Source organism: Elephantulus edwardii, unplaced genomic scaffold (genome assembly GCF_000299155.1).
Source record: "Elephantulus edwardii isolate Elephantulus edwardi_28Jun2011 unplaced genomic scaffold, EleEdw1.0 scaffold00104, whole genome shotgun sequence".
Taxonomy (NCBI): Eukaryota; Metazoa; Chordata; class Mammalia; order Macroscelidea; family Macroscelididae; genus Elephantulus; species Elephantulus edwardii.
The window spans coordinates 469,750-494,290 of NW_006399854.1; the positions used below are offsets into that span (position 1 = coordinate 469,750).

At 36.8% G+C, this 24,541-nt stretch overlaps 1 protein-coding gene across 2 annotated transcripts; it reads left to right on the forward strand.

Annotated features, from left to right (window-relative positions):
* Positions 1–385: 385 nt before the first annotated feature.
* On the forward strand, positions 386–22,776 carry PSMA3 (proteasome (prosome, macropain) subunit, alpha type, 3). Of its 2 annotated transcripts, none has more exons than XM_006891767.1 (11): positions 386–438; positions 4,673–4,755; positions 12,193–12,316; positions 15,346–15,447; positions 15,536–15,609; positions 18,181–18,232; positions 18,930–18,995; positions 20,700–20,746; positions 21,714–21,781; positions 22,154–22,218; positions 22,611–22,776. In XM_006891767.1, the coding sequence occupies exons 1-11, from the start codon at positions 418–420 to the stop codon at positions 22,653–22,655; spliced, it is 747 nt and encodes a 248-aa protein (XP_006891829.1). In that variant the 5' UTR covers positions 386–417; the 3' UTR covers positions 22,656–22,776. The 2 variants fall into 2 exon arrangements, with proteins under 2 accessions (XP_006891829.1, XP_006891828.1); XM_006891766.1 differs by having other exon boundaries at positions 418–438; positions 18,160–18,232.
* The last annotated feature ends 1,765 nt before the right edge of the window (positions 22,777–24,541 follow it).

Here is a 24,541-nt window from a genome sequence, read left to right on the forward strand (position 1 = left end):
GGGTTTAGGGCTGTTGTGCATAGGGTCGCTATGAGTCGCAAACGACTCGACGGCACATAACAACAACAACAACAACAACAACAACAATGAGATACTATACAAGATAATTCCTAGTGAAAATAATAGATGCATTCCTAAGCAACCTACAGGATACAAGAGGCTGAATGACTCGGGACTGGAGATGGCTCCTAACTCCACGCCCACCGCTTCTGCACTTTAGCGCCACCATTGGTCCTCGATTCCTCTCGCTCTATAATCCTATAGCACCAGGCTAAAGAAGGAAACAAGCCGCAGAGAGGAGGTGATTGGTCAAAACTGCAGCCAATGACAGAGTCTGTTACTGGCTTGTGTCTTTCTGCCGCGTAGGGGCCCCGCATTAGGCCTTGTAGCCCATCGCGTCCCTGTTCTGTTTTCACCATGAGCTCCATCGGCACCGGGGTGAGTGTGCTGTCTGGAGGCGTATTAGCGTCGCCGCAGGTTCAGGGTTGAAAGGACTTCGCGGAGGGGACTGTGACTGCCGGGGGGCCCTTTCTGTGTGCGGAGACCGCTGCTCCCAGCGGCCGGAGAACGGCGGTCTTGCATTCGCTGTTTTCCAGGCCTGCGTCTCTGGTGACGGGGATTTGCGGGATCTTTTCCGCTCTGGCGCCGCGGGCGCAGCGGTGCAGCAGCGATATTTCAGGGCAGCTTTGGATTGCTGAGTCACTTTCTGGAGCCGCTGGGGAAAACTGAAAGTGAAAGCTTGTGAGGTGTGCGTGTGTGTGTGTGTGTGTGTATGTGTCTGTGTATGTGTGTGTGGGTTTGGGCGACCATGGCAGGCGCTTAATCACCGCTCAGGCAGCGAGACGCCAGGTTTTTCTTGTCGACTCGTGAGCTGCTGGCTCACGAAGCCCCCTTTCTCTTCCTTTCGGGAATACTCATCAACTGCTCAGTATTTAAGTCACTGGAAACTGCCAAGCAGAACTAATACCAATTGTAAATGTTAAATGATTAGTTAGAAGTCTTTCAACTTTATTGACACCCTATTGAGTATTTTAGAGTCTTTGGACTTAGTGGTTAATTTTTTTCTGCTTACTACCGATCTTTGTTAATGATTTCATATATTCAGGCCTTTTGTTACACTTCTCCTTTTAGAAAACAATTTTATTTCGAAATATAGGGTGCTTGTTTGCACTTGAGACACTGAATAGTGGCTTTCTCTGTTTCAGTTCCTACTTGTTCACAAAATTCTGATACTTATCATTAAGCCCATATGATAGATAACTTGTGTTTGGAATGGTTTAAACCGTTTAGTTATGAGTTTCTAAAGTTAGACAGCCCCTCACCCCATTTTGATTAGTAGTTGCTTGATAAAATGCATATAGTAGCAATTTGACTTTTAACAAAATCAGGATACTGATACTCAGAAAGCACTATTGTTTTGAAGACTTTAGCTCTTGTCTTCACTTCTTCCAAGAATCCCAGATATATGTGTATCCCTGCCTGTCTGCTTGACATTTCTCCCTATTTTCATAGGTATTTCAGGCTTTACCTGTCCAAAATGACTCTGTCCAAATGACTCGTGGTTTTCTCCTTCCCGTGCAGTTTTGCATCCCTTTTCAGTCATCGGCTCATTGAACGGTCCTGTCGAAGTTTTTCAAGTGAAAGCGCGTTGTGTGTGTGTGTATGGATCTGTGATTCCTCTAGTTTTTTTACTAGGTCAATAGTTGTTTTTTTCTACCTTCATGGTTCAAAATTAGGAAGGGCGTACACCCTGTGTCCATACCTTTTCAACCTGTATGCGGAACAGATTATCCGGGAGGCTGGGCTCTATGAGGAGAAATGTGGTGTCAAGATTGGTAGAAGATCTGTCAACAGTCTTTGTTATGCAGATGACACAACCCTGCTTGCTGAAACTGAGGAGGACCTGCTAGTGCCTGCTGCAGAGGCCCAAGGACTGCAGCCTCCAATATGGATTGAGGCTCAGTGTCAAGAAGACAAAGATTCTCACCACTGGGCCAACTGGCAGCATCAGGATGGATGGTGAAGAGATTGAGATTGTTCACAGCTTTAGTTTGCTTGGCTCCACACATATTGCCATGGGAAAGTCTGCTGTTAGGGACCTCTCCAAAGTACTGAAGAGCAGTGGTGTCTCTCTGGAGACTAAGGTGCATCTGATACAGGCCATGGTCTTTGCTCTCACTTATTATGCATCAGAGAGTTGGACAGTGACTAAGGAGGATAGAAGGAGAATTGATGCCTTTGAGCTTTGGTGCTGGAGAAGGGTATCGAGGGTACCATGGACTTCTAGGAAAATAGATTCATCCTGGAAAGGGTTAAACCGGGCAGCTCCTTGGAGGCAAGGATTCTGAGGCTCCGACTAACATACTTTGGACCTGTTGCAAGGAGGGACCAGTCCTTGGAGGGGGACATCATGTTTGGGAGGGTGGAGGGACAGCGCAGGAGGGGAAGGCCTTCTTTGAGGTGGATTGATTCAGTGACTGGGGTAATCGGGATGGGTGTATCGGAGACAGTGCGATTGGCATAGGACAGAGCAGAGTTTAGGGCTGTTGTACTTGGGTCGCTATGAGTCGCCAGCAACTTGACGGCACATAATAACAACATGATGTTTGTAAAAATACCCCATCAATCTTCTGTTTAAACTCCAGTGTCTTTCTCTTGAGTTTTAATGAAGTAAACATTTCTTGAAGACAAGGGTTTGCCTGAATCAGGCCATGGTCTTTGCCATTACTAGCTGTGCATCTGAGAGCTGATCAATGATGATGATGGCATAAGAATTGTTGCCTTTGAGTAGAGCTAGTGGAGTGCTGGGCCATTGAATATCTCTCAGACTGCCGAAAGAACAGACAGATAAGTTTTGGAGATAGTATGGCAAAGCATTGTCTCATACTTTTGGCATGTTGTTAGGAGGGGTTATTCCTTGGAAAGGGACATCATGCTTGGAAAAGTGGAGTGACAGAGAGGAAGGCCCTCAATGGATAGACTGACACAGTGATGAAAGCAGTAGTTTTGACTGTGTCAGAGATGATGAGGATGGCACAAGATAGGACAGGGTTCAGATATATTGTTCACAGGGTTGCTGTGAGTCATACTAGACTTGATGGCACCTAACAACCACTCCACTGTAGAAGACTAGCATGATTTGGCTCTTACCTACCAGTGTTTTGTAATCTGCTGTCCGAAAAAAGGTGATCCAACAGAATGTGGAAATGAACAATGTCATTAGACATTGAAGAGCAAGTAATCCTGAATTAAGAATTAAGCTTGTTAATTCTTGTTAAGGATTTGCTGTCCATCTGAAAGTTGGACAGTGAGGAAAGGTGACAGAAAAATTAATGACTTTGAGTTGGTGTTGGAGAAAAGTACTGAATATCTTCTGGACTACCAAAAGAACAAACAATTATGTCTTGGAGAAAGCGCAGCCAGGGTGCTCCTGAAGGCAAGGATGGTATGGTGAAGCTTCATGTCTCTTATACTTTGCACGTGTTATTACCAGGGCCAGTCCTTAGAAAATGACATCATGCTTGTAAAGGTGGAAGTCAGCAAAAGAGAGGCAGTCCCTTGACCAGATGGATTGACACTGACTGTAACAGTGGGCCCTGGAAACTCTGAATTTTGATAAATGATGATAGTTATAGAAAGGATTCAGGCATTTTGTTCATAGGGTTGCTATGAGTCGTGCTTGACTCAATGGCAATCAACACCATCACACTAGAGATAAGAATGATACAGGATAGGATAAGGTTCAGATATGTTGTTCATAGGGTTACTATGAATCTTAGTTGTATACAGCACAGTACAACAGCATTCTCTATACCATTTCTAGTGTTCAAGACATGCCTACTGAACCCATTGCCTTCGAGTCAATTCCAACTTATAACAACTTTCCACTGGAATTTTAGGGCAGGAAATCTTAATTGGAGCAGATTGCCTCATCTTTGTAGAGTGACTGGTGCGTTCAGTCTTTTAACCTTTAGTGTCCCAGTATGTAACCTGCTATGCCACCAGTGCTTTTTTATGTTCAAGATAACAATTACTTTATTATGCCAGGCCATCTTTACCTTACAGCTTTTGAGCCTGATATTAAGAAAGCTCTTCCAAATTTTAAATGGCTAGTCACTCCTTCCAGAAGACATCAGCTAATCACTGAGTCTCAGGCAGTTCTCTGGCCTGTCTTTTACTCTATTTTATCCTTATAATTCTTTTTTCTTTTTGGTTACTGCTGTAGCTCTACCATCTAGATTTCATACCTGGTTCAAGTTGATAAAGGAAGGATTTTATTTATTCATTTGTTTTATAAATGAAGAATTTTAAGAGTATTTCCTTATAGCAGCACACATAAATCATGGCTTATTAAATGTTTTATGAATGTTAAATGATTTGTCTGTATGATAGGCCAAATATTGTTAGTAGCACAGGTATGAATCTTATTTTTAAAAAATAATGATCTTTATTCTGTGGAGAAAAAATCCTGAGAGTTGACCTTACTCTGTGTTAATAGCAGAAATGAAAAATTTATGACATTTGTTATTGCTCTTTTAGGATTTTTATACTCTAAAACCATTTTTCTTAGGATATGACACACGTATCTTACCCTACCCATTCAGAGAGAGGTAAAATTACATGATTATTGTCAAAGAGAAATTATTATAAGCTTATTACTTTCTCCCTCTAGTATGACCTGTCAGCCTCTACATTTTCACCTGATGGAAGAGTTTTTCAAGTTGAATATGCTATGAAGGCTGTGGAAAATAGCAGGTAAGCAACAATATTTTAATGAAGTGAGCATATTTTGACCTGGTGTGATTGTCTCCTTATATTTTCTATAAAAAGCCCTAGTAGGCTCCAATAGTAACATTCTGCTAACTGAAAGGTCTTACTTTGAGGGAGAAATAGGTGTCTCTTCTCATAAAGATTTACAACCTTGGAAACCTGATGGTCACTAAGAGAACAACTTTGATAATTAGGCTTTGTTGTGTTTCTTGGACATAAACTAGTATTGTTGTTGTTGTTGAGTACCATCGAGTCAGAACCAACCCATAGTTGACCCTCCAGCAGGCTTTCAGGGAGATTGCCCATCCTATTCCCACAGGGTAGGCTGGTGGACTTGCATTGAATACCTTCATCATTGTAGCACAACTTTCTTAGCAGTAGACTACCAGAGCTCCCTAAACTAGTATTATGACCTAAAATAAAATCTTTTTCTAGGCCAGATCTATCCTTTTCATGAGTCCTAGTTCTAAATGTCTGGAGACTAAGATGCACCTGATCCAAGCCATATTCTTCTCGGTTACTTGCTATGCATTGTAAAGCTGAACAGTGGCTAGGATGGTAGAAGTATTAAAGCCTTTGAGCTGTGGTGCTGGAGAAAAGTACTGAATATACCATGGACTGCTAGGAGAACAAACAGGTTCATCCTAGAGAAGGTAAAACCAGGCTGCTCCGTGGAGGCAAAGATTCTGAAGCTTCGTCTGACAAACTTTGGACATGGTGCAAGAAGTGACCTGTCCTTGGAGAGGGATAGCATGCTTGGGAGGGTGGAGGGATGGTGCAAGAGATGAAGACACTTGATGAGATGGATTGACTCGGTGACTGTAGGTGTGTCAGAGACGATAAAGTTGGCCCAGGATAGAGTTGGGTTCAGTTCTGTTGTACATAGGATCACTATGAGCCAGACGAGATTTGATGGCACATAACAACAGTCCTGCATTTCCAGTTGATTTCAGGATTGCTCATTTAGGTTTTTTTATTAGGTCTCAAGTAAACATTGCATTTGAGATAAACTCATTCATACTGTTGTATGTACAGAACAAAGAGACAGTACATAGTTTAAAATCAGGAAAAGTATACATCAGAGTTGTATCCTTTATCAATATCTACTTAATCTATACACGGAGCAAATCATTTGAGAAGCTAGACTCTATGAACATCAGGATGGGAGGAAGACTCATCAACAACCTGCTCTATGCAGGTGACAAAACCTTCCTTGCTGAAAGTGAGGAAGACTTAAAATCAGTTACTACTGAGGATCAAAGATTATAGTCTTCAATATGGATTACATTTCAACATCAAGAAGGGAAGCCCTGGTGGCCTAGTTTCAAGAAGCTGTGCTGCAATCCCAAAGGCACATGGTTCAAGGCCACCAGCTGATTTGCAGGAGAAGGATGGGCGATCTCCTCCTGTGCCTCTGAAAATCTGCTGAAGCGTCAGCTATGGGTTGGTTCTGACTCAACAGTACATAGCAACAACAACATCAAGAAGACAAAAATCTTCATGCCTGTACCAAAAGGCAGCATCATGATAGATGGAAAAGATTCAAGTTAGTGATTTCATTTTTCTGGAGCATAGCCTTTGGTACCACCAATCAGGAAATTAGGACATGTTTGCATTGGGTAAGTCCCATGTCAGAGACCACCAGCTTATTGAGGAACAATGATCTCTGAAGACTAGGTTTGCCTTATGCATCACTTGTTATGCATCTGTAAGCTGGACAATAAATAAAGATTACAGGGGAATAATTGATGTCTTTGAGTTACAGTGTTGGAGAACAGCACTGACTATTCCATGGACTGCCAAAAACATCCAGCTCAGGTGTATCTTGGAAAAAGTGCTGCCGGAGTGCTCCTTAGAGGCAAGGATAGCAAAGCCTTGTTTCACCTATTTTGGGGATGCTGCTAGGAGTGGCTATTTCTTGGAAAGGGATATGCTTCTAGGGACAATGAAGGAGAGGAAGACCATCAACAAGATGGATTGACACAGTGACTACAGCAATGGGCTTAAGTGTGTCAGAGATGGTAAGGATGGCACTGGATAAGACAGGGTTCAGGTCTGTTGTTCATAGGGTTGCTATGAGTTGTATGTGACTCAGCAGCACCCAGCAGCAATAATAGCATTCTTGCTACTCCATTTTCTTTTGAAATCTTAAAAAGTTCGAGTATATTGTTTTTCACACAAGACTGTCCTCATTTCTTTTACCCCCACCCACCCATACTGATTCATTTACAAAGTTTGAATTGTTTTTCACCCAAGAGTTCTTCTAAGTTCTTGATGTGTATTTTGGTTTTCCTTTGTCATTAGGTTAGAGACCATGTAGGGTTGGTTTTTCCCCCCCCCCCTCTCCAACATCTTAAGTTTTAAATGCCCTGTATAATTAGTTAAGGGGCTCTGGTAGCCTATGTAGGGAGTTGAGCAGCTAATTCCACAGGCCCAGCCTTTCTGGTTGTTAGAATTCACATAAACCCAAAAAATGAATAATCTCCTTCCATGTGGTTTACGATCTTGAAACCTGCTGAAGGGTTAGCTATGAGGGACAGCAATGAGAAATGAGTTGAGAGAGAGAAACAAGAGAAAGTTACTTTTTTCTCAGTAGCTACATGTCTTCTTTTGATTCTTATCCCCTCCATTGCTCCTGCCAGTCTTGAAAATGTGTAGGATTACACCTGTTACATTTTGGGCTCCCTTCTTTGTTGCCTGTTTATTGACATAATAAAAATCATTCCTTGATACCCCATGACACATAATCTATTAGTGCTGTTGACAGATATTAATGTTTTTAATTGAAGAAACTTTTGTGCTTACATGATTATTTTTCTACTTACAGAAGCTTTTGGGTGAAGTAAAGAATTTCTTTTGACTGTTAGAAAACTTCTGATTCAAATCTCTTAGATTTTTTTTTTTTTCAGATTTACTAACTTGCGCTGCAAACCCAAATCCACCAGCAGCTCTGTGGGAGAATGATGGGCAGTTTCCTCCCGTGTGATTTACTATCTTTGAAAACTTGCTGGAGGATCAGCTGTGAGTCAGTTTTGTGCTTGATGGTACATAACAACAACAAATACAATCTTGGTGTTCAGGCTCACTGTTTCCACTACAATTAAAACTTTAGGAATAAAGGTAGAGAAAGGAAATATTTCAAGAAGTTTATAAAAGTCTCTATTTAAACATTGACTTTTTCCACTTTGTTAGTGTCTTCATTGTGCTGTCTTTTCATGTGTGGACACCTAGCTTAATTCTTAATTTAGGTGAATAAGTTTTGTTCAGTGGGCTGTCATCTGGGTTAACAGGAAGAAGGGATTTCAATTTGTAATAGTTCAAGAAATATTTTAAAGAACTTTGGTGGCTTAAGTGTTGCATTGCTAATATAAAGATTTATGGATTGAATTCCCAGCTGCTCCAGTAGGTAAAGAGGAGGCTGTTTGCTCCTGGTAAAATATGTTTGTTGTTTGTTATTTACAGAGACTGGCTGTAAATTACATGGGAGGGGATTGCCTAGCTTTCTCTCACAAAACAGCTGGTGGATTTGAAGCATATACCTTGTCTTCGGAGCATAACTCATTACCAATGAGCCTCAGAAGACCAATGGAGGCCATCCTGCTTTGTTGTATTGGGTGGTTATATGCTCAGGTTAGGTTAACATAAGCTTGAGTCAAGACATGAAAGAAAACTTTTGTGCAGTAAGGTTGAGATTGTTTAGGAGAAAAGGGTCCACAAAATTCTGGTCTCACGACCCCTTTACTCTTTAAAATTATAACTAAGATATCTCTGAGTTATCCATTATGTATGCCATTAAGTGTCTATATTTACCATTTTAGAAATGAAAGTGAAAAAAGTATATTAATTTTAAAATAACAGTAAACTCAATTACTCAAACTCTTGAACTGACGCTCTGGTAAATTTGTGAGGTTGTAAATCATAAAGGAGGAGATTACCCTGCTTTTTCCTGTGGTGCTGGATACAACCCACCAAAGAGGCACAGACCTTGAGTTAGATGTGCCACTCTCTACAGACTAGAGGGTAAGCGTTCTCTCTAGAAATTAAGACAAAGTATAAACTGTTTATTCATTTAAAATAGGAAAAAACTCAATTACAGGTTAATGTAAAATAGTAAATGAAAAAACATTTCCCCCAGTATTTTCATGCTTAGCTTAATAGAAACCACTTAGATTCTCTTACCTGTTTGTGTTCAGTCAGCTCTTTTTGTCAAAGGATGTGAAATAAATTAGACTTTGTACAAATAAGTAATTGGAGAAGTATTTTAATATTCTTTAATAATGCACTCAAATTGGACAGTTGCTGATTTCTTAAAGGTTAGTTACGATCTGGAATATGGAAATAATATTAGTGAACTTTTATACTTTTAAACATTAAAATTTATTCACTCTTAGTATTTTTTTTTTACCAGTGGATATTTTACTCTAGCATGATTTTGTTAACATTTTGAATTGCTTAGTTGGAAAATGTTTTGCTGAGTTAAAGAGTTTTTCTAAATGTTAACACATTTCTTTATTATCAGAAACACCCCCCAAAAAAACATTTGTTAGTATCTCATTACTGAAGATCTTTTAAGAATTGGGAAGCAAACACTTTCTTAATGTTGACTATAAAGTATCTAGCATTCTATATATAAGTGGTAACAAATAGTGTCAATTTTTTTTTAAATGACAGGCTAATTTTCTTTATTTAAAGAAACCCATCTGTTCTATAAACCAAACAGTCTTGTTGTATGGTTGATTCCAATTCCTACTGATGCTACTGGACAACGTAGAACTGCCCTGTCAGGCTTCCAAGGGTGTAATCCTCTAGTGTGACTGGTGGATTGCAACTATTGACCTTTTAGTTAGTAGCCAACCTCCTTCTCTTCCATTTATCTAAGTGTAAATATAGTTTGTCTGATACTGTATTAAATGTTCTGTGAGAACATTTACAACGCAAAACAGTTATAGAAATGGTTTTTCCTACTTCATGAACGTTGGCATTTCCTTCTGAGGATATTAAAAAAGAGAGCTACTCATTCGGTTAGGATTTTATATAATCAGTAAAGTGATTCACTAAGAGCATTCTTCATTAAAAGTGGCTTTGGTGGGGTAGCCTGTAGGGAGAGGTACTGCTAATCCAAAAGTGGTACCTTCCTGACTATTTAATGGGAGAAAGATGGGCAATCTCTTCTCATGAGATTTACAGCCTCCTGGGACCGGCTGGACTGTGAGGTCTTTTGAGGTGTGTTTTTGTTTTTAATGGCAAGAATAGAACAGAAGAATGATAGTTTGCTAATATCACTTGTTACTATTTTGTTTAAAGTGCCTAAAGTTTTACCCACAAGTGCTTTTGCACTAACAGTGCAAATTCCCACTTTGTGGAAAAGGCAGATTGTGTGTCTTTGTATTATTATAAAAATGATCTCACAAATTGTTGAAACTTTTAGAAGGTTTTAAGAATCCCAGAAGTTCATAAACCACATTTTTTAAAAAAAATTATTATTTGTGTGTATACTGTCAGATCTGACTGGTACAGGAAGAGATTGTCCCTCCTCCAGCAGAGCATCTGATGGATTCAAACTGCTTATCTTTGGGATTGCAGTTCAGCTCCTTGCCACCAGGCCACCAGAGCGCCCCAAACCACATTTTGAAAACATATGCTTTAAAATAAAGGATATTTTAGGTTCTAAAAAGAACTTATATGCAGCTTCCTAAAATAGGATTTTATTCTTTTTTTTTTTTTTTTGTCAAGCAAAATATTTTTAATTAGTAGGCTGATCATAAATAAATCCACATAAAAGATTTAACAGAATTACAAAGTTTTGTGTTTCCTTATGAACTCAACTCATAATACGCATTAGTTAACCTCATTCTCTAGTGTACTAGTACACTGGATCATTTCACGATAGACACAGAGGCAAAAAATGAACATAGGCATAACAGTAAGGTTAAATTAATTCTTAGAAATTCATTAGAATACCTGATTTCTGGGAGCTCTGGTGGCCTGGTGGAAAGCAGCTTTGTGCAGAACGCACGAGGTTCGACTCTGCCAACTGCTTTGTGGGAGAAGGATGGTCAGTCTCCTCCTGTGTGACTATAAGCCTCTGAAAACCTGCTAGAGGGTCAGCTCTGGGTTGCTTCCATCTCGATGCTACACAATGACAACACATGATTTCTAATAGGATGTTAAAAAAGCTGCTTTAGCTTTGACAAATTCTCAGAATTTTTCACAACCGAGCTGTGTAATTTTAACTTTGAAAAGGGAATCTCCAAAGACATCTCAAATGTGGACAGAGAATATCTAATAATTTCTTTGCAAAATTTGTGCCTGTGCATGTTTATTTTGCAGAACACTATTTTTTCTTTCCATTAAATCCCCAACAATTGAGGATGGCTTTTTAGATTATGTTGTTGTGTGCTGTTTAGTTGGAACCGGACCTCATGGTTGATCTTCTAGTCATTTTTCAGATGCATGGGAGATTGTCCATCTTTCTCCCACATAGCAGCTGGTGGATTCAAACCCCATGCCATTGATATGGCTGTGCAGGTTCTTTCCACTAGGCCACCTGAGCTCCTGTGATTCTAGTATTAATGTAAAAAATTAAGCCTAAGGTTAAGCAGAGCATGTTTGATAAGGTGCATTAGAGAAGGGGTAAAGATGCTGTACTATGTTTAGTCCTGAAAAGATAAATGATTTGACTAGTGCTGGTCAAACAGAAGTAACGGTTTTAAAAAAAATTAAGTAGACGCTCAACATAGGGAATGAAGGACAAGTAGAGGAAATCATGAGATTAGTGTTTATTGATGCTTGTTTATGAGTATATTATGAGAAAAAATAAAATAAAATTTTACAAAAAGTTAACTGTTGTGTAGTATGTGTACCCCATTGGTTCTTTCATACTAGAACTCCTTTAAAGAGTATTAGAATGATAATGTCTTTTCATCTTTAAGTGGTGACATAATTCCTCCATTTTTCATTCAGAAGGTTATTGTTTAACAAAGCATGTATCAGTTTTTATAAATTAACAAATCATACATGTTTCACTGCTAAAAATTGGGACAGATGAATAAGAACATAATTCTTCCACGAATTATTTATCTTCTAGTTCAGATTGCCTTTTTCTGTTCATATTGTTACCAATTTTAAGAGATTAATTTATTCAGCATTTAACATGACTCTTACATGCTAAGTTCTTTCCTAAATTTATGAACTTTGTTGTTCACTTATTAGTGTTTATGTGAATTGATATGCTAATATGCTATATGATGTTTAAAGATATTCATCACATTTTAGGTTATTTCTCCTTTTTATGAGGTATGTTTGTTTTAAAGCATTTGAAATGTTTTTAAAAAACTAAATTCCTACTTTGTTTTTTTTTTTAAAACTTAAGATTATGTATTTCTTTTACTTTCAGTTAAAGTGACTTTTTTCTTATTTCAGTACTGCTATTGGGATCAGGTGTAAAGATGGTGTTGTCTTTGGGGTAGAAAAATTAGTCCTTTCAAAACTTTATGAAGAAGGTTCCAATAAACGACTTTTTAATGTTGATCGGCATGTTGGAATGGTAAGGTCACATCTAAAATGGTTTCTTTCTGTCTTGTCAAGTTTTTGTAATACTGATTGACATGTTGGAATGTTAATAGTTGAAATGGTTAAAAAATGGTCCTTTTTAACTGCAATATATGTCTTTAAACATACGAAGTTTTTAATGTAAAATATGATCATAAGAAACTTTATCATGGAGGTACACAGTGAGCAGCAACAGTAGTAATCACAAAAATTTATTGGTTTTGGATAGTTTACTGACCTAAGGAAGGATAGCATTCTTACGACTGGAAGAAAAACAAAATTAACTGATGAAAAAGAGGGATATGAGAAAGAAAAGTACGTGCAGAAAAGACATTGTGGCAGCATAGATCACCAGTGAAACCTGTTTGAGAGACAAAGACTGTGAATATTTTGTTTTGACATAGAGATCAGTCATGAAGATGCTATCAGAATCCCTTTCTATAAGGTAGAGCACCAGGAAAAGATTTTTCATGCTAAGAGAAAGCAATCACATCCTTTTAAATAGCTTTAATAGCATTACTGTATTAGGTAATTTCATGCATTTGGTATCAAAATAGTGACTACTCTGCCTACCTGCACGTTTAACCAGTTAATACAATTTAAAAAACCACCCTAAAACACACAACTAATAAATACTAGAAGTCAGACTATATAGTAGGAATCACCACCAGAGTTGGTTGGCTATTCATGGGGTTGCTGCTGAGAGTTGTACTTGACAGCACCCAACAACAAAAACTGAAACGGAAATGTTTTCATTTCAGCAGATGTAAATAGTAAATAACAGTGCTGTTTTCTTAATTAAAAAGAGATCCCTTGGTGTTAAGATTGTTTACATAAGTAATATCTCTTAATACTGGCAGCTCAGTGAAAGTAATAATAATCCTATTTTCCAGACAAGAAAACAGATTCATATTTAGGTCTATATTTATAATTTCAAGGTGTCTGTAGAATGGTATTTACTTCCTAAACAACTTGCCTCTGAAAACTCTATGAACTTTGATAAATGACGTTAGTTATAGAAAGGCTTCAGGCCTTTTGTTCATAGGGTTGCTATAAGTCATGTTCGACTTGATGGCAATCAACAACAATGCTGTAGTATACGGTGTCTGGAAATTCAGTCTGTTGTGCTAATTCTATACTGTGTCTGGAAAATCAGTCTGTTGTGCTATTTCTAAACACATACACATTCAGAGGACTGGTAAAGTATGATGAGTAAACTGAAGTTAAAGATGCACTTTTGTTTCTTCCAAAAATATTTTTCTCTCAACACATTCTCTCATGAACAGATTATTGCCAATAACACTGTTATATTTTGAGAAAATCTGTCACAGTGTAACTCTGTAGCCCACTTGGTAAGAGGGAACCTGATTCATATTCTTTCATTTAGTAAAATAAGTACACTTTTAAGACATCTTATGTGCGAAAACTAGGCATTTTAGTGGTAGAGGAATTTATTATCATAAACATTTTCAATTTTAACCACTTAAGTCAGGAAAACAGACGTTTTCCTTACATCTGGAAATTGGCAAGATATTTGGCTGACATTAAATAGGGCTGAAGTATTATTGAACTTTACAGTAAGCTTTCTTCAGAGAAATAGTAAATTCTTTTTACTATTTACTTTTTTATCCAGTAAGTGATACTTACTAGTATCTGTGGGGAAGTTATAGAAACCATTTTGTCTAGAAAGTAGTAATAGGATCTACATGACATATTTTTTGTCTAGAAGGTGGTAATAATAGTACCTGAATATTTGTTTTGAGTTTAGAAAGAATTGTATAAAGTGCCTGTGTGTAATGAATGCTTGATTTGTGTTGAGAATTACTATTATCACTGTGTGAGTTACATGCAGGTAGCAGCAGGAAAATAAAGGCTACCTAATGTTAATAAATTCTATTATCACTGACTTAAATTTGGCAAATCTCCTAAGCTGTAGTTCCCAGACTTTTTTTGGTTCATGCTACTCTGTATATCAATTTTATTTAATATAGAAAATATATTCTCAGTTTTATTTAATATATAAAATAGTGCCATGGTAATGCCTTAGTGAAGTCTCCTCTGGTAACCAAAAGTTGGCAGTGAAACTACCAGTCATACCATGGGAGAAAGATGAGGCTGTCTGCTTCTGTAAAGATTACACAGATTTGGAAATTCTAGGGGGCAGCTCTACTATGTTCTTTGAATTCTATAAACTGGAATGGATAGTAATTTTTTGAGGTTCATAAAGCTTAGTAAAAATAAATCATTTTTAACAATCACAATATATACTTCTCCTAAGTTAGCTGTCTCAGGTGACTTAGTGGCACATGACAATGACAACAATAACTTCTCAAATACTGAAATCAGATTAGATGCTGCCAACTTAATTTCCTGTTCCATATTGATTTACGCAGTACTTTTACCACAGAACCACCGAAACCAGCTTTTAAAAGATACAGTGTAGCAGATGGAGTGCGGATTGATTGTTTAAACTATGTGCTTTCTTGACAATTTTTTTTAACATTTGAAATGTCCCACAGCACCTTCAGGTTTATTTTAGTGCTCTAGTGCACCTTACTGCCACATGCTGCCAATCTCAGAAGATTTGTGGTTTGTCATTTTTTTATAATTTGTTATTATAATTTACTGTTGCAATAGGTTGAAAATGAAGATTTGATGTTTTTCCTTTTAGACCAGAATTTTTGAACCCATAACTGCATTAAAATAATCCTGATCAAAACCAGTGGCTTTTTATGAGGCAGTAAATGCAGAGGGGGTTTTATGATAGAAATAGCCTTTTGATTCTTATTGTTGGACAAAACAATGATGCTAACACTTGCACATTTCCAAATTACAGTGTGATATTCAAGCATCAAAGTGCCCAAATGCGTTTAAAGCCAAAGAATTTTTTAAGAAAGGTAGCTCTTGTTTAAAAACTTCCAGCCAAGTCACAATTTAAAAGAAAATTAATAAGCCTAATGTAATTGTATACTTCTTGATTTATGTCAGGAGTTTATTTATCTATTGTTCCTTCCTTCCTTTCAGGCAGTAGCAGGCTTGTTGGCAGATGCTCGCTCTTTAGCAGACATAGCAAGAGAAGAAGCTTCGAACTTTAGATCAAACTTCGGCTATAACATTCCACTAAAAGTAAGTTGTTAACATGTTGAGGTGTCTTTGGAACAATAATACAACTTTATTAATAAAAAATCATCTGTTTTCTCCCCTACCTCTGTAGCATCTTGCAGACAGAGTGGCCATGTATGTACATGCATATACACTGTACAGTGCTGTCAGACCTTTTGGCTGCAGGTATGAAATTTTATTGGATATTTTAGTCTTTCATACCTTTAGAAATCAGAACTATTACTAAGAAGTTTTAAACTTAACTGCTGTTGGTTTAGATGCATGGCATGTGTGCCCCCTCATGAACTTTTGTGTTGACAGAAGCACACACTGCCTTAGCTTTCCTAAGAGCCGCTAGTGAGTTCAAACTGCTAACCTCTCAGCAGTTCTTCTATACTACCAGGGCTCCTGTATTAGGAGGTATTAGTAAGTATTAGGGTAGTGATTAAATAAAACCGTATACATAAAAATAGTACTTGAATAGTGTACTAGATATAAATTTTGAAGAATTCATATAAATGAGTAATCCATCTGTATTAAAAATTGTGATCTTAGGAAACTGAGTTAATTTTAAATGTATACTTGGACCAGAAGACAGTCCTTAGGACACAGCAAGGAAACACTGCATGGTTCAGAATTGGGAAGGGTGTACACCAGGGATGTGTCCTATCTCCATACCTTTTTTAAAAATTTATATGTGGAACAGATTATCTGGGAGGCTGGGCTCTATGAGAAATGTGGCTTCAGGATAGGAGGTAGACTCATCAACAATCTGCATTATGCAGATGGCACAAACCTGCTTGTCCTGAGGAGGACCTGAAGCACTTGCTGCAGGACTGCAGCCTTCAATATGGATTGAAGCTCAACATCAAGAAAACAAAGATTCTCGCCACTGGGCCTATTGGCTGCATCATGATAGATGGTGAAGAGATTGAGATTGTTAACAGCTTTAGTTTGCTTGGCTTCACAACTTCACAATCATCACTTTTGGTACCAGCAGCCAGGAAATAAAAAGTTGAATTGCATTGGGAAAGTCTGCTGTCAGAGACCTCTCCAAAGCACTGAAGAACAATGATGTCACTCTGGAGACTAAGGTGCACCTGATCTAGGCCATGATCTTTGCAATTACTTGATGTGCATTCGAAAGCTGGACAGTGACTAGGGATGACAGGAGAATTGATGCCTTTGAGCTGTGGTGCTGGAGAAGTGTGTTGAATATATCATGGACTGCTAGGAGAACAAACAAGTTCCTCCTAAAGAGGGTGAGACCAGGGTGCTCCTTGGAGGCAAGAATTCTTAAGCTTCATCTCACATACTTTGGACATGTTACAAGGAGGGTCCAGTCCCTGGATAGAGATGTCATGCTTGAGAGGGACAGCGCAGGAGAGGAAGGCCCTCAAATGAGATGGATTGATTCAGTGACTCAGGTAATGGGGGTAGGTGTGTCATAGACAGTAAGATTGGCACAGGATAGAGCATTTGTACATAGGGTCGCTATGAGTCGCAGGCAACTTCACGGTACATAACATATTCCATATTGTCATTATTAGGTAGCTGTTATACATCAGTTTTCGCAAACTTTGTACAGTTAAGACTATCTTTAATGGAGTTTCTGATTGTCAATAATAAATCCGTATCATATCCATGTCAGTTTTTGTTAAAGTTTTGTTTTGTTAAAGCAAAGTGTTGTTATCTTGCAGGGTAGTGGGGACCTGGAGTAATGGAAATCTTTAAATAATTAGAAGGTTTTAAATTTTGCTTCTCAGAAATCTAGATTTATCGAGTCATGACTCTAAATTTTCCTTAAGTAAAAAGACATTTAAGTTTTGTAAAATAAAGGTATTTCTACGTTTGCCACCTTTAAAGGATATAGAAAGCAAGCAAGCTGTAGTTCTATTCCTGGGATGTGTTATAATTAAATAAAGTAAAACTCATTGCCATGGAAACTGAACTGAATCACACCTGACCCTCTAGAGGGTTTTCAGAAGCTATAAATCACAGGCATAGGAGGTGGTTGCCCATCTTTCTTCCTTGAGTGGCTGAGAGACTTGAACCACATGCCTTGTTATGTGGAGTGTAAGATTTAGGAATAATATTGAAGACCTAGGAAGAAGCCAGAGCAAATATAAGTCTGTTAAGTATCAACTAAAGATACATTGGAAGATTTTAAACAGTAATTAGACAGATAAATATTCTGAAAAAAAGTCACATTTCAGTGTGGAAGATGGAAGGATGGTAAGGGATGAGAATTGGTTGAGTGCCTGGTGGGTATTATGTATGTGAAATGATAGGAAAATCAGTGTAGTTTATACTGGTAAAGCAAACTTATATAATTACACTTGTATAATTAACAAAATTTTATAGCCCAGTTTTAATTTTTTGAGCATGATCAGTTTGGATTATTTAAGAGTAGCCAATTAAAAAAAAAGAATCATGTGTCAAGAGATAATGGATTCAGTATACTCCACATGGTCTTTAAGAATTTTTTTTAAATATGCTTTTATTGTTGGACCCTATTCTGTTTTCATTCTGTCTTATTTTCAACAGTGCTTATCAGAAGTCTTTATACTAAACACAAAAAGCCACATGAATATTGGTATTAAATGTTACAGCTTTTTATTGAAACCTGTGTATCAAAGAGCTTTTGTCTCTTATGTCTTCATCATTGTAATTTTTTTCCCTTATTTCTTTGTTATCAAGAGCTGTGATTTAAAGTTTTCTTATTCTTGTATTCAGTTTCATGTTAGGTTCTTACAGTGGGAATGATGGTGCACAACTCTACATGATTGACCCCTCAGGTGTTTCATATGTGAGTAATTCTCAGTCATTTGAAACTCTAATTCTAGGGATAGTGTAATACTTTAAGTTGTGTATTAGCATTTTAAGAAAGATCCTTAAAATTAATTCAAGGAATGTGTTAATAATAATGTGTGGGATAAAAAGCAGATTTGTATTTGTTGGTTTTCAGTGTCATTTATAGAAATGAGACAATGACTATGACCTCTCATACTATAATTAGCAGTTAAATTTCATATAGTATTTTCTTCTTTCATAAAAAAGTACTATGTGGGATTTTTGGGTCCCTTTTAACAATTTTATTATTTTGAGAATTACATGGTATTTACTCATTGTAAAGTGCTTTCATAAAATCTGCACAGGATCTTTAAAAACCACCAAAAAAATGAGGGCTCAGTGCATTGAACTCAGTTCAAAATAATTTTTATGTGCCTTAAAAAGACATAGTTTTCATCTTGCAGGTAAATTGTTTTCATTCCTATCACTTTCTGCACATGTAAGTAACTTAATGTTACAACCTCATTTTAAGAACGAATCCAGTTTCTTAAGAGAATTAAGTTTAGCTTTTGAATGTCTGTATTTCATCATTCTTGCCTTTAAGGCATTTAACATTCTCTTTACCCTTTAAATAGTCATATTTAGTCCTTAATGGCATGTGACAGATTATTTACTTGAATGATATATATTAAAAATACTTGTTTTTGAAATAGGGCTACTGGGGCTGTGCTATTGGTAAAGCCAGGCAAGCTGCAAAGACAGAGATTGAAAAGCTTCAGGTAATGTTTACATAATGCTTGAAATTTTGCTGTAACATAATTATACACAAGCATGGTGTTTTAGCATCCCAAACTAATAACCCATTTAGTCCAAGATAAGTAGAAGGTAAAGAGGAAAACTCCCAAACAAGATGGACTGATGCAATGACTGGCTCCAATGTACGAGGATGGTGCAGGATAAGGCTGCTATGTGTTGTAGTCACCTCAGGGGCACCTAAGAGTATGCTGTTGGATGTTTAAAGCGGGAAATTGTGAAATGTTTGAATAGGAAATCCAGTAACAAGTTAGTTGTATGATATTTAGTTATTCCTGTGATGCATAATGTAGAACTTTTCTGTATGCAAGCAAAATTTTCTATGACTCTGTCAAAATCCTTGATGCATATTAGTTGATTCCTTCAAGCCTCAGGTTTGAATTACCACCACCGCAGAATCAATTGCCATGAAATGCTTTGTGTAGAACTTGTGCCTGTTTCATTTCCTGTCTGGCAAACTTTTTTCACACTGCTTGCTGTTGGTTTTCCTTTCGGGCTTGGATTGATCAACTTCTTATTTTGCTCTAGCTCTTTTTTTTTCCTCACTTATCAGTAACTTCTGTAATACTCAGGCATATATTAGGGTCTTGGTAAATGACAGTGAAATAAAATGTGATATACAGTAAACACTAATGCTGAACTGAATGAAACCTTATAGGTTCTAAATTTTTCAGTCATTCGATTTAAGGGCAGATTCTAGGAAACATTTATTGCTTCACTTTTATTTAAGACCAAGTTCAGTAACCTCTTACCAATAAACCTGATTAACTTGGCTCAAGTCCATCTTTATTCTTCTATCCACTGCCTTTTAAAAATTTACTTTAGAATATTTGTTATAATGAACCTAGTTTGGTATTAGGCAGGCTAGTAGTGAGTTGTGCTACAAAACCTAGTGTTTTCACTTCAGTAACTAGCTGCTTTGTGAGAAGCAGTCTTTCTGTGCAGTTTACAGCCTCTGAAAACCTGTTGGAGGGTCAGTTCTGAGTTTTGACTTGATGGCACATGACTACAATAGTTTAATAGTTCTTTGATTCATTATTGCCCTTTCCCCAGACACAAATACATGAATACTACTTTGCTCAAACTTGTTTGTTCAGAAACCTACATAATTCCTTCATTAGTTATATCTGCATTCGTTAATTCATTACAAACTCTCCAGAGCTATTTTTTTTTTTTAATAATTTTAATGAGCATTTAGAGATTTTGGATTTCCAGTCATTCATTGCTGCACTTCTCTCCACCTATTCCCCCCCACCTTCGCTCCTTGAGCCAGTTTTTGTAGTCTGATTTCTGGAAGTTCATAAGAGCACTGAATTGCTTTTAATATGGGCAAGGTTTCTTTGCTCTTTTGCTTTGCATTTATTTCTCAAAATAAATCTATTTGTGCTCTGTATCTTGAACATGGTAGGCATTCATAATTTGTTTGCATTTTATTAATCTGATAAGAAAATGAAAGTTTTGTGGTGTGGTGCTTTTTTTACCTCCCCCTTCCCCTTTTTGTCAGCTCTGGTATTTAACAAGTCTTGGGTTTCTTTCTCTAGTTTTTATATCTGAGAAGCTGTTTTTAAGAGCTTTAGTGATTTTGTGAAAATAGTTTTGATTATAATCACTTAAGTAGAAGATGTTCTTCAGGTTGTTAAATCAATGAAAATACATTTTGTTTTCCAAAGATGAAAGAAATGACTTGCCGTGATGTTGTGAAAGAAGTTGCAAAAATGTAAGTTAACTTCTCTTTCCTTGGTAAAAACTTTCTCTATTGGTTTTGTTTCAGAAATAAAGTGTTACTATTTTCAGAAGATTTATTTAAAACTGGATTAGTACATACTTACAACTCATTATAATTAGTTTCACTTTATAAAGCCCTAATTTATAAAATGGAATACCATCTCCTCTGTCAACTCAATGCCATCCAGTTGGAATTGATTCACAGCTGATCCTGCACTGGGTTTCTGAATCTGTATATGGCATGGAAGGAAACTAACTACATGGGGTTTCTAAAATAGTGTACTGCACTGGAGAAGACTGCTCCTTTTTATCCACCAGATACCAGGTGATGGAGATGAACTCGCGAGTTGGGGCCATTTGGGTTTAAAAGCAGTGCCAGTACTCCCTGCTGATTAGTCCACCAGTTTTTTACTTTTACAATATGAATATACTTTGTCACTACATTAGACCTTTCCAGGTAAAAGTATGTATGAGTGGAAAATAAAGCTTTACTCTATTTGCTATTTTTTCTTCCTGAATTTGCTGTGACAGTACCTTCTCCATTTGGTGATTGTATGTAATATACTGAAATTTGAAGCCATGTGGGGTGAAATGTAGCCTTTACAAAATGCACAAGGAACTTTTAACAGAAGCTGTAAATTGAAGAGATCACTAATAACTACAAGTGTATGATTAACTCAGAAGATATTCAAAGCTGTTAATAATTTCAGAAGCAGACTGCCACATCTTTCTCCTTTAACAGCTAACTAATATTCCTTGTACTTGAAAACCAAAATAAGCTTACCGCCATCAAGTTGATTCTGACCTGGTGAGCCACCCTAAGTGTGTAAATCTTAATAGTGTGTGGAAAGGTTGATGGAACAGTTAAGACTGTGCAAACTGTGCTATATTGGGGAAAAGTTTATGTAGTAAATGTTTGCAGATGGCAAAATGAATGTAAAAATTTATTTCTGTTCTAGAATTTACATAGTACATGATGAAGTTAAGGACAAAGCTTTTGAACTAGAGCTCAGCTGGGTTGGTGAATGTAAGTTGTCTTTGTACTTTTAAGTTACAGACCATAGCTCATTAACTACTGTGTATGTACTTTTATTTAAATGTACAAAAAAGGAAAATAACTTCTAAGTGGTAAACAAGCACCCAATTTCAAGGCTAGGCTATTTAAAAAATTAATGTGCTACACAATAGTGAGTTCAAAGTACTTATAGTCAACTGAATTGTAACCTGACTTTTAACTTTTTTAATCTAATTTGGGTAAATTTAAGCTGTGATTTGGAAATGAGTTCAAAGCAACTGGAATTAAATTCTGTCTGTAAAATTGAAATTATACCTGTGGACTGTATGGTAGTACAAATCACAAGATACTAATTTTAAACTTATTAAATGATTTAATTTATAGTAACTAAAGGAAGACATGAAATTGTACCAAAAGATATAAGAGAAGAAGCAGAGAAATATGCTAAGGTAAGCCATGGCTTATATATTTCTCAAGCAAAAATTTTGAAGAATGGAATATAATGAAAGAATTGGGTTAATTAAAGCTGTTACGATTCAAGTCGCACTAAGCGCAACAATATATAAAAAATATATATATATACACACAATATATAAAATATATATATATATATACACACACACACACACAATATATAAAATAGCGTTCTATACACATGTATATGGTTAAAATGTAGTCACTGATGGTTAGAGTAAAATACCCATCCTTAAATTTTGTTCTACAGTTTTGCTTATTTTTTATTTATAAACAGCAGAATTTTTAATGAAAAGAGCTGCATTAAATTCTGGTTACCACATCTTAATTTGCCTAAAATTAAGTTTAAACATTTTTCTTTTATCAGGAATCCTTGAAGGAAGAAGACGAATCAGATGATGACAATATGTAACATTTATTTCACTATGTATTCTATTTGTAATTTCTATTACACTCAGATGTATAGTTATTCCTGTGGATTATTACATACCTTCTGACCCAATTTTCATTAAACTTTTTTTTTCTCTTATAACCACTTAAGTTTTTGTATTTTCTAGACAAGATTGGTAGGGGTAGGTGAAAAATGACTCAACAATAAAATGTATTCCTTCTATAGAACTCCTAAAAATATTGGAAAAGGCAAAGGCTCTGGAATTTTGAATCCCAAACTCCAATTAGTCATCTTTTCAGGTGTTATGCAGAAGAAAAACAGTCTTTAGGTTTCAAAAAAAATAGATCATTTTATTCTCCCCCTCTTTATTAGGTGGGATGGCTTTCAGGATCAATAAAAATGTCACTTCTACAATTTCTTAGCCTGTAAAAAAAGAAGTGCCCACTAGATAGGATTCATACTACAAATTAAATGTGAAAATTTTAAAGTAAAAATAAGTGGTTTAACAAGCACTACTGGAAGAATAACCTTAACAGCAGCATTAATAGGAGAAATAACTTGTGAACTTTTCCAGAGCAGAGATAGACCCTTTATTGGTCTTATGCCAGAATCACTCCATTTAAGTACAGTGCTGTCCTAAAAAGGTAATTTAGTCATTTGAGTTTAGCTGCCAAGCATTGCTGGACTTTGAGCATTTGTGTACTTTACATAGCAAATCATTATATTTGAATAGCTAACAACAATACAAATAAAGATTAAGGTGCACATATTAAGCCACAGGGGTGTTTTTTCCCCCCCTCAGTTAACTTGCTATGCATCTGCAAGTTGGACAGTGATAAAAGAGGACAGATGAATAACTGATGCCTTTGAATTGTGGTGTTCAAGAGTACTGAATATCACATCACGTGGCCTGCTTAGAGAACAAACAAATTTGTTCTGGAGAAAGGGCAACTAAAGTGATCCTTGGAGACAATGAGGGCCAAGTTCTTGGAATGTGACATGTTTAGAAAGGTGGAAGGACAATAGAAGGTGACCCTCACAGAGGTGGACTGGCACAGTCAGTCAGTCAGTCATATTCCACTTGATGGCACTTAACAACAACATAGAAACAATTCAGTATTTTATCATTATGGTTCTGGTTCCTTTCACACGTTTTAATTCAGACTGAAGTGTTGTGTTGGGGAAACACCAAACTGGTTACTTGAGAGATAAGTTCAGTTGGAGCTTCTGCAAATAATAGATGTACAAAGTTCACAGAGCAAACTGTTTTTCCATTGAAGAGTTCCCATAAGTTGTTTTACGAAATTTATTGCCATCTCCACATGAATACATGGTTTCTCAAGCCACCCTTTATACACCCAGTATGAGGATGGGCTATAGGATAGGACAGGGTTCAGATGTGCTGTTTACAAGGTTGCTATGTACATGTTGGGACTTAACATCGATTATAACATAAGGAAAATCAGACTCATAGCTGACCCTCCTGTGGGTTTTCAGAGGCAATTAAATCACAGGGGAGGAGACTGTCCATTCTTCTGTGGAGCAAGTGGTGGCCTGTGTGCCTTAGAATTGCAGTGCAGTTTCTTGCCACTAGGCCACCAGAGCTGACTACAGACAGGATTAAACTATAAGAATACTGTAACTGGTGCAGAAGGGATGTGACTACCCTTTGAGAAATGAAATAACTTATATTGCTAGGACGGCAAAATAAAATAGTACAAAAGTTCAAGATAAGTATTAATAATACCTTATTAGTGTGAGTCTTGTTGATAGTGGTACCTAAAAAAAGAAAAAAAATTAAAGAACAAAGTTTTGGTGTACAAACTCCAAATAAAATACACACACATATAAAAATTTTAAAACACTTATCTGATGAGACTGTCAGTTTCATTTTATTTGCATCATTT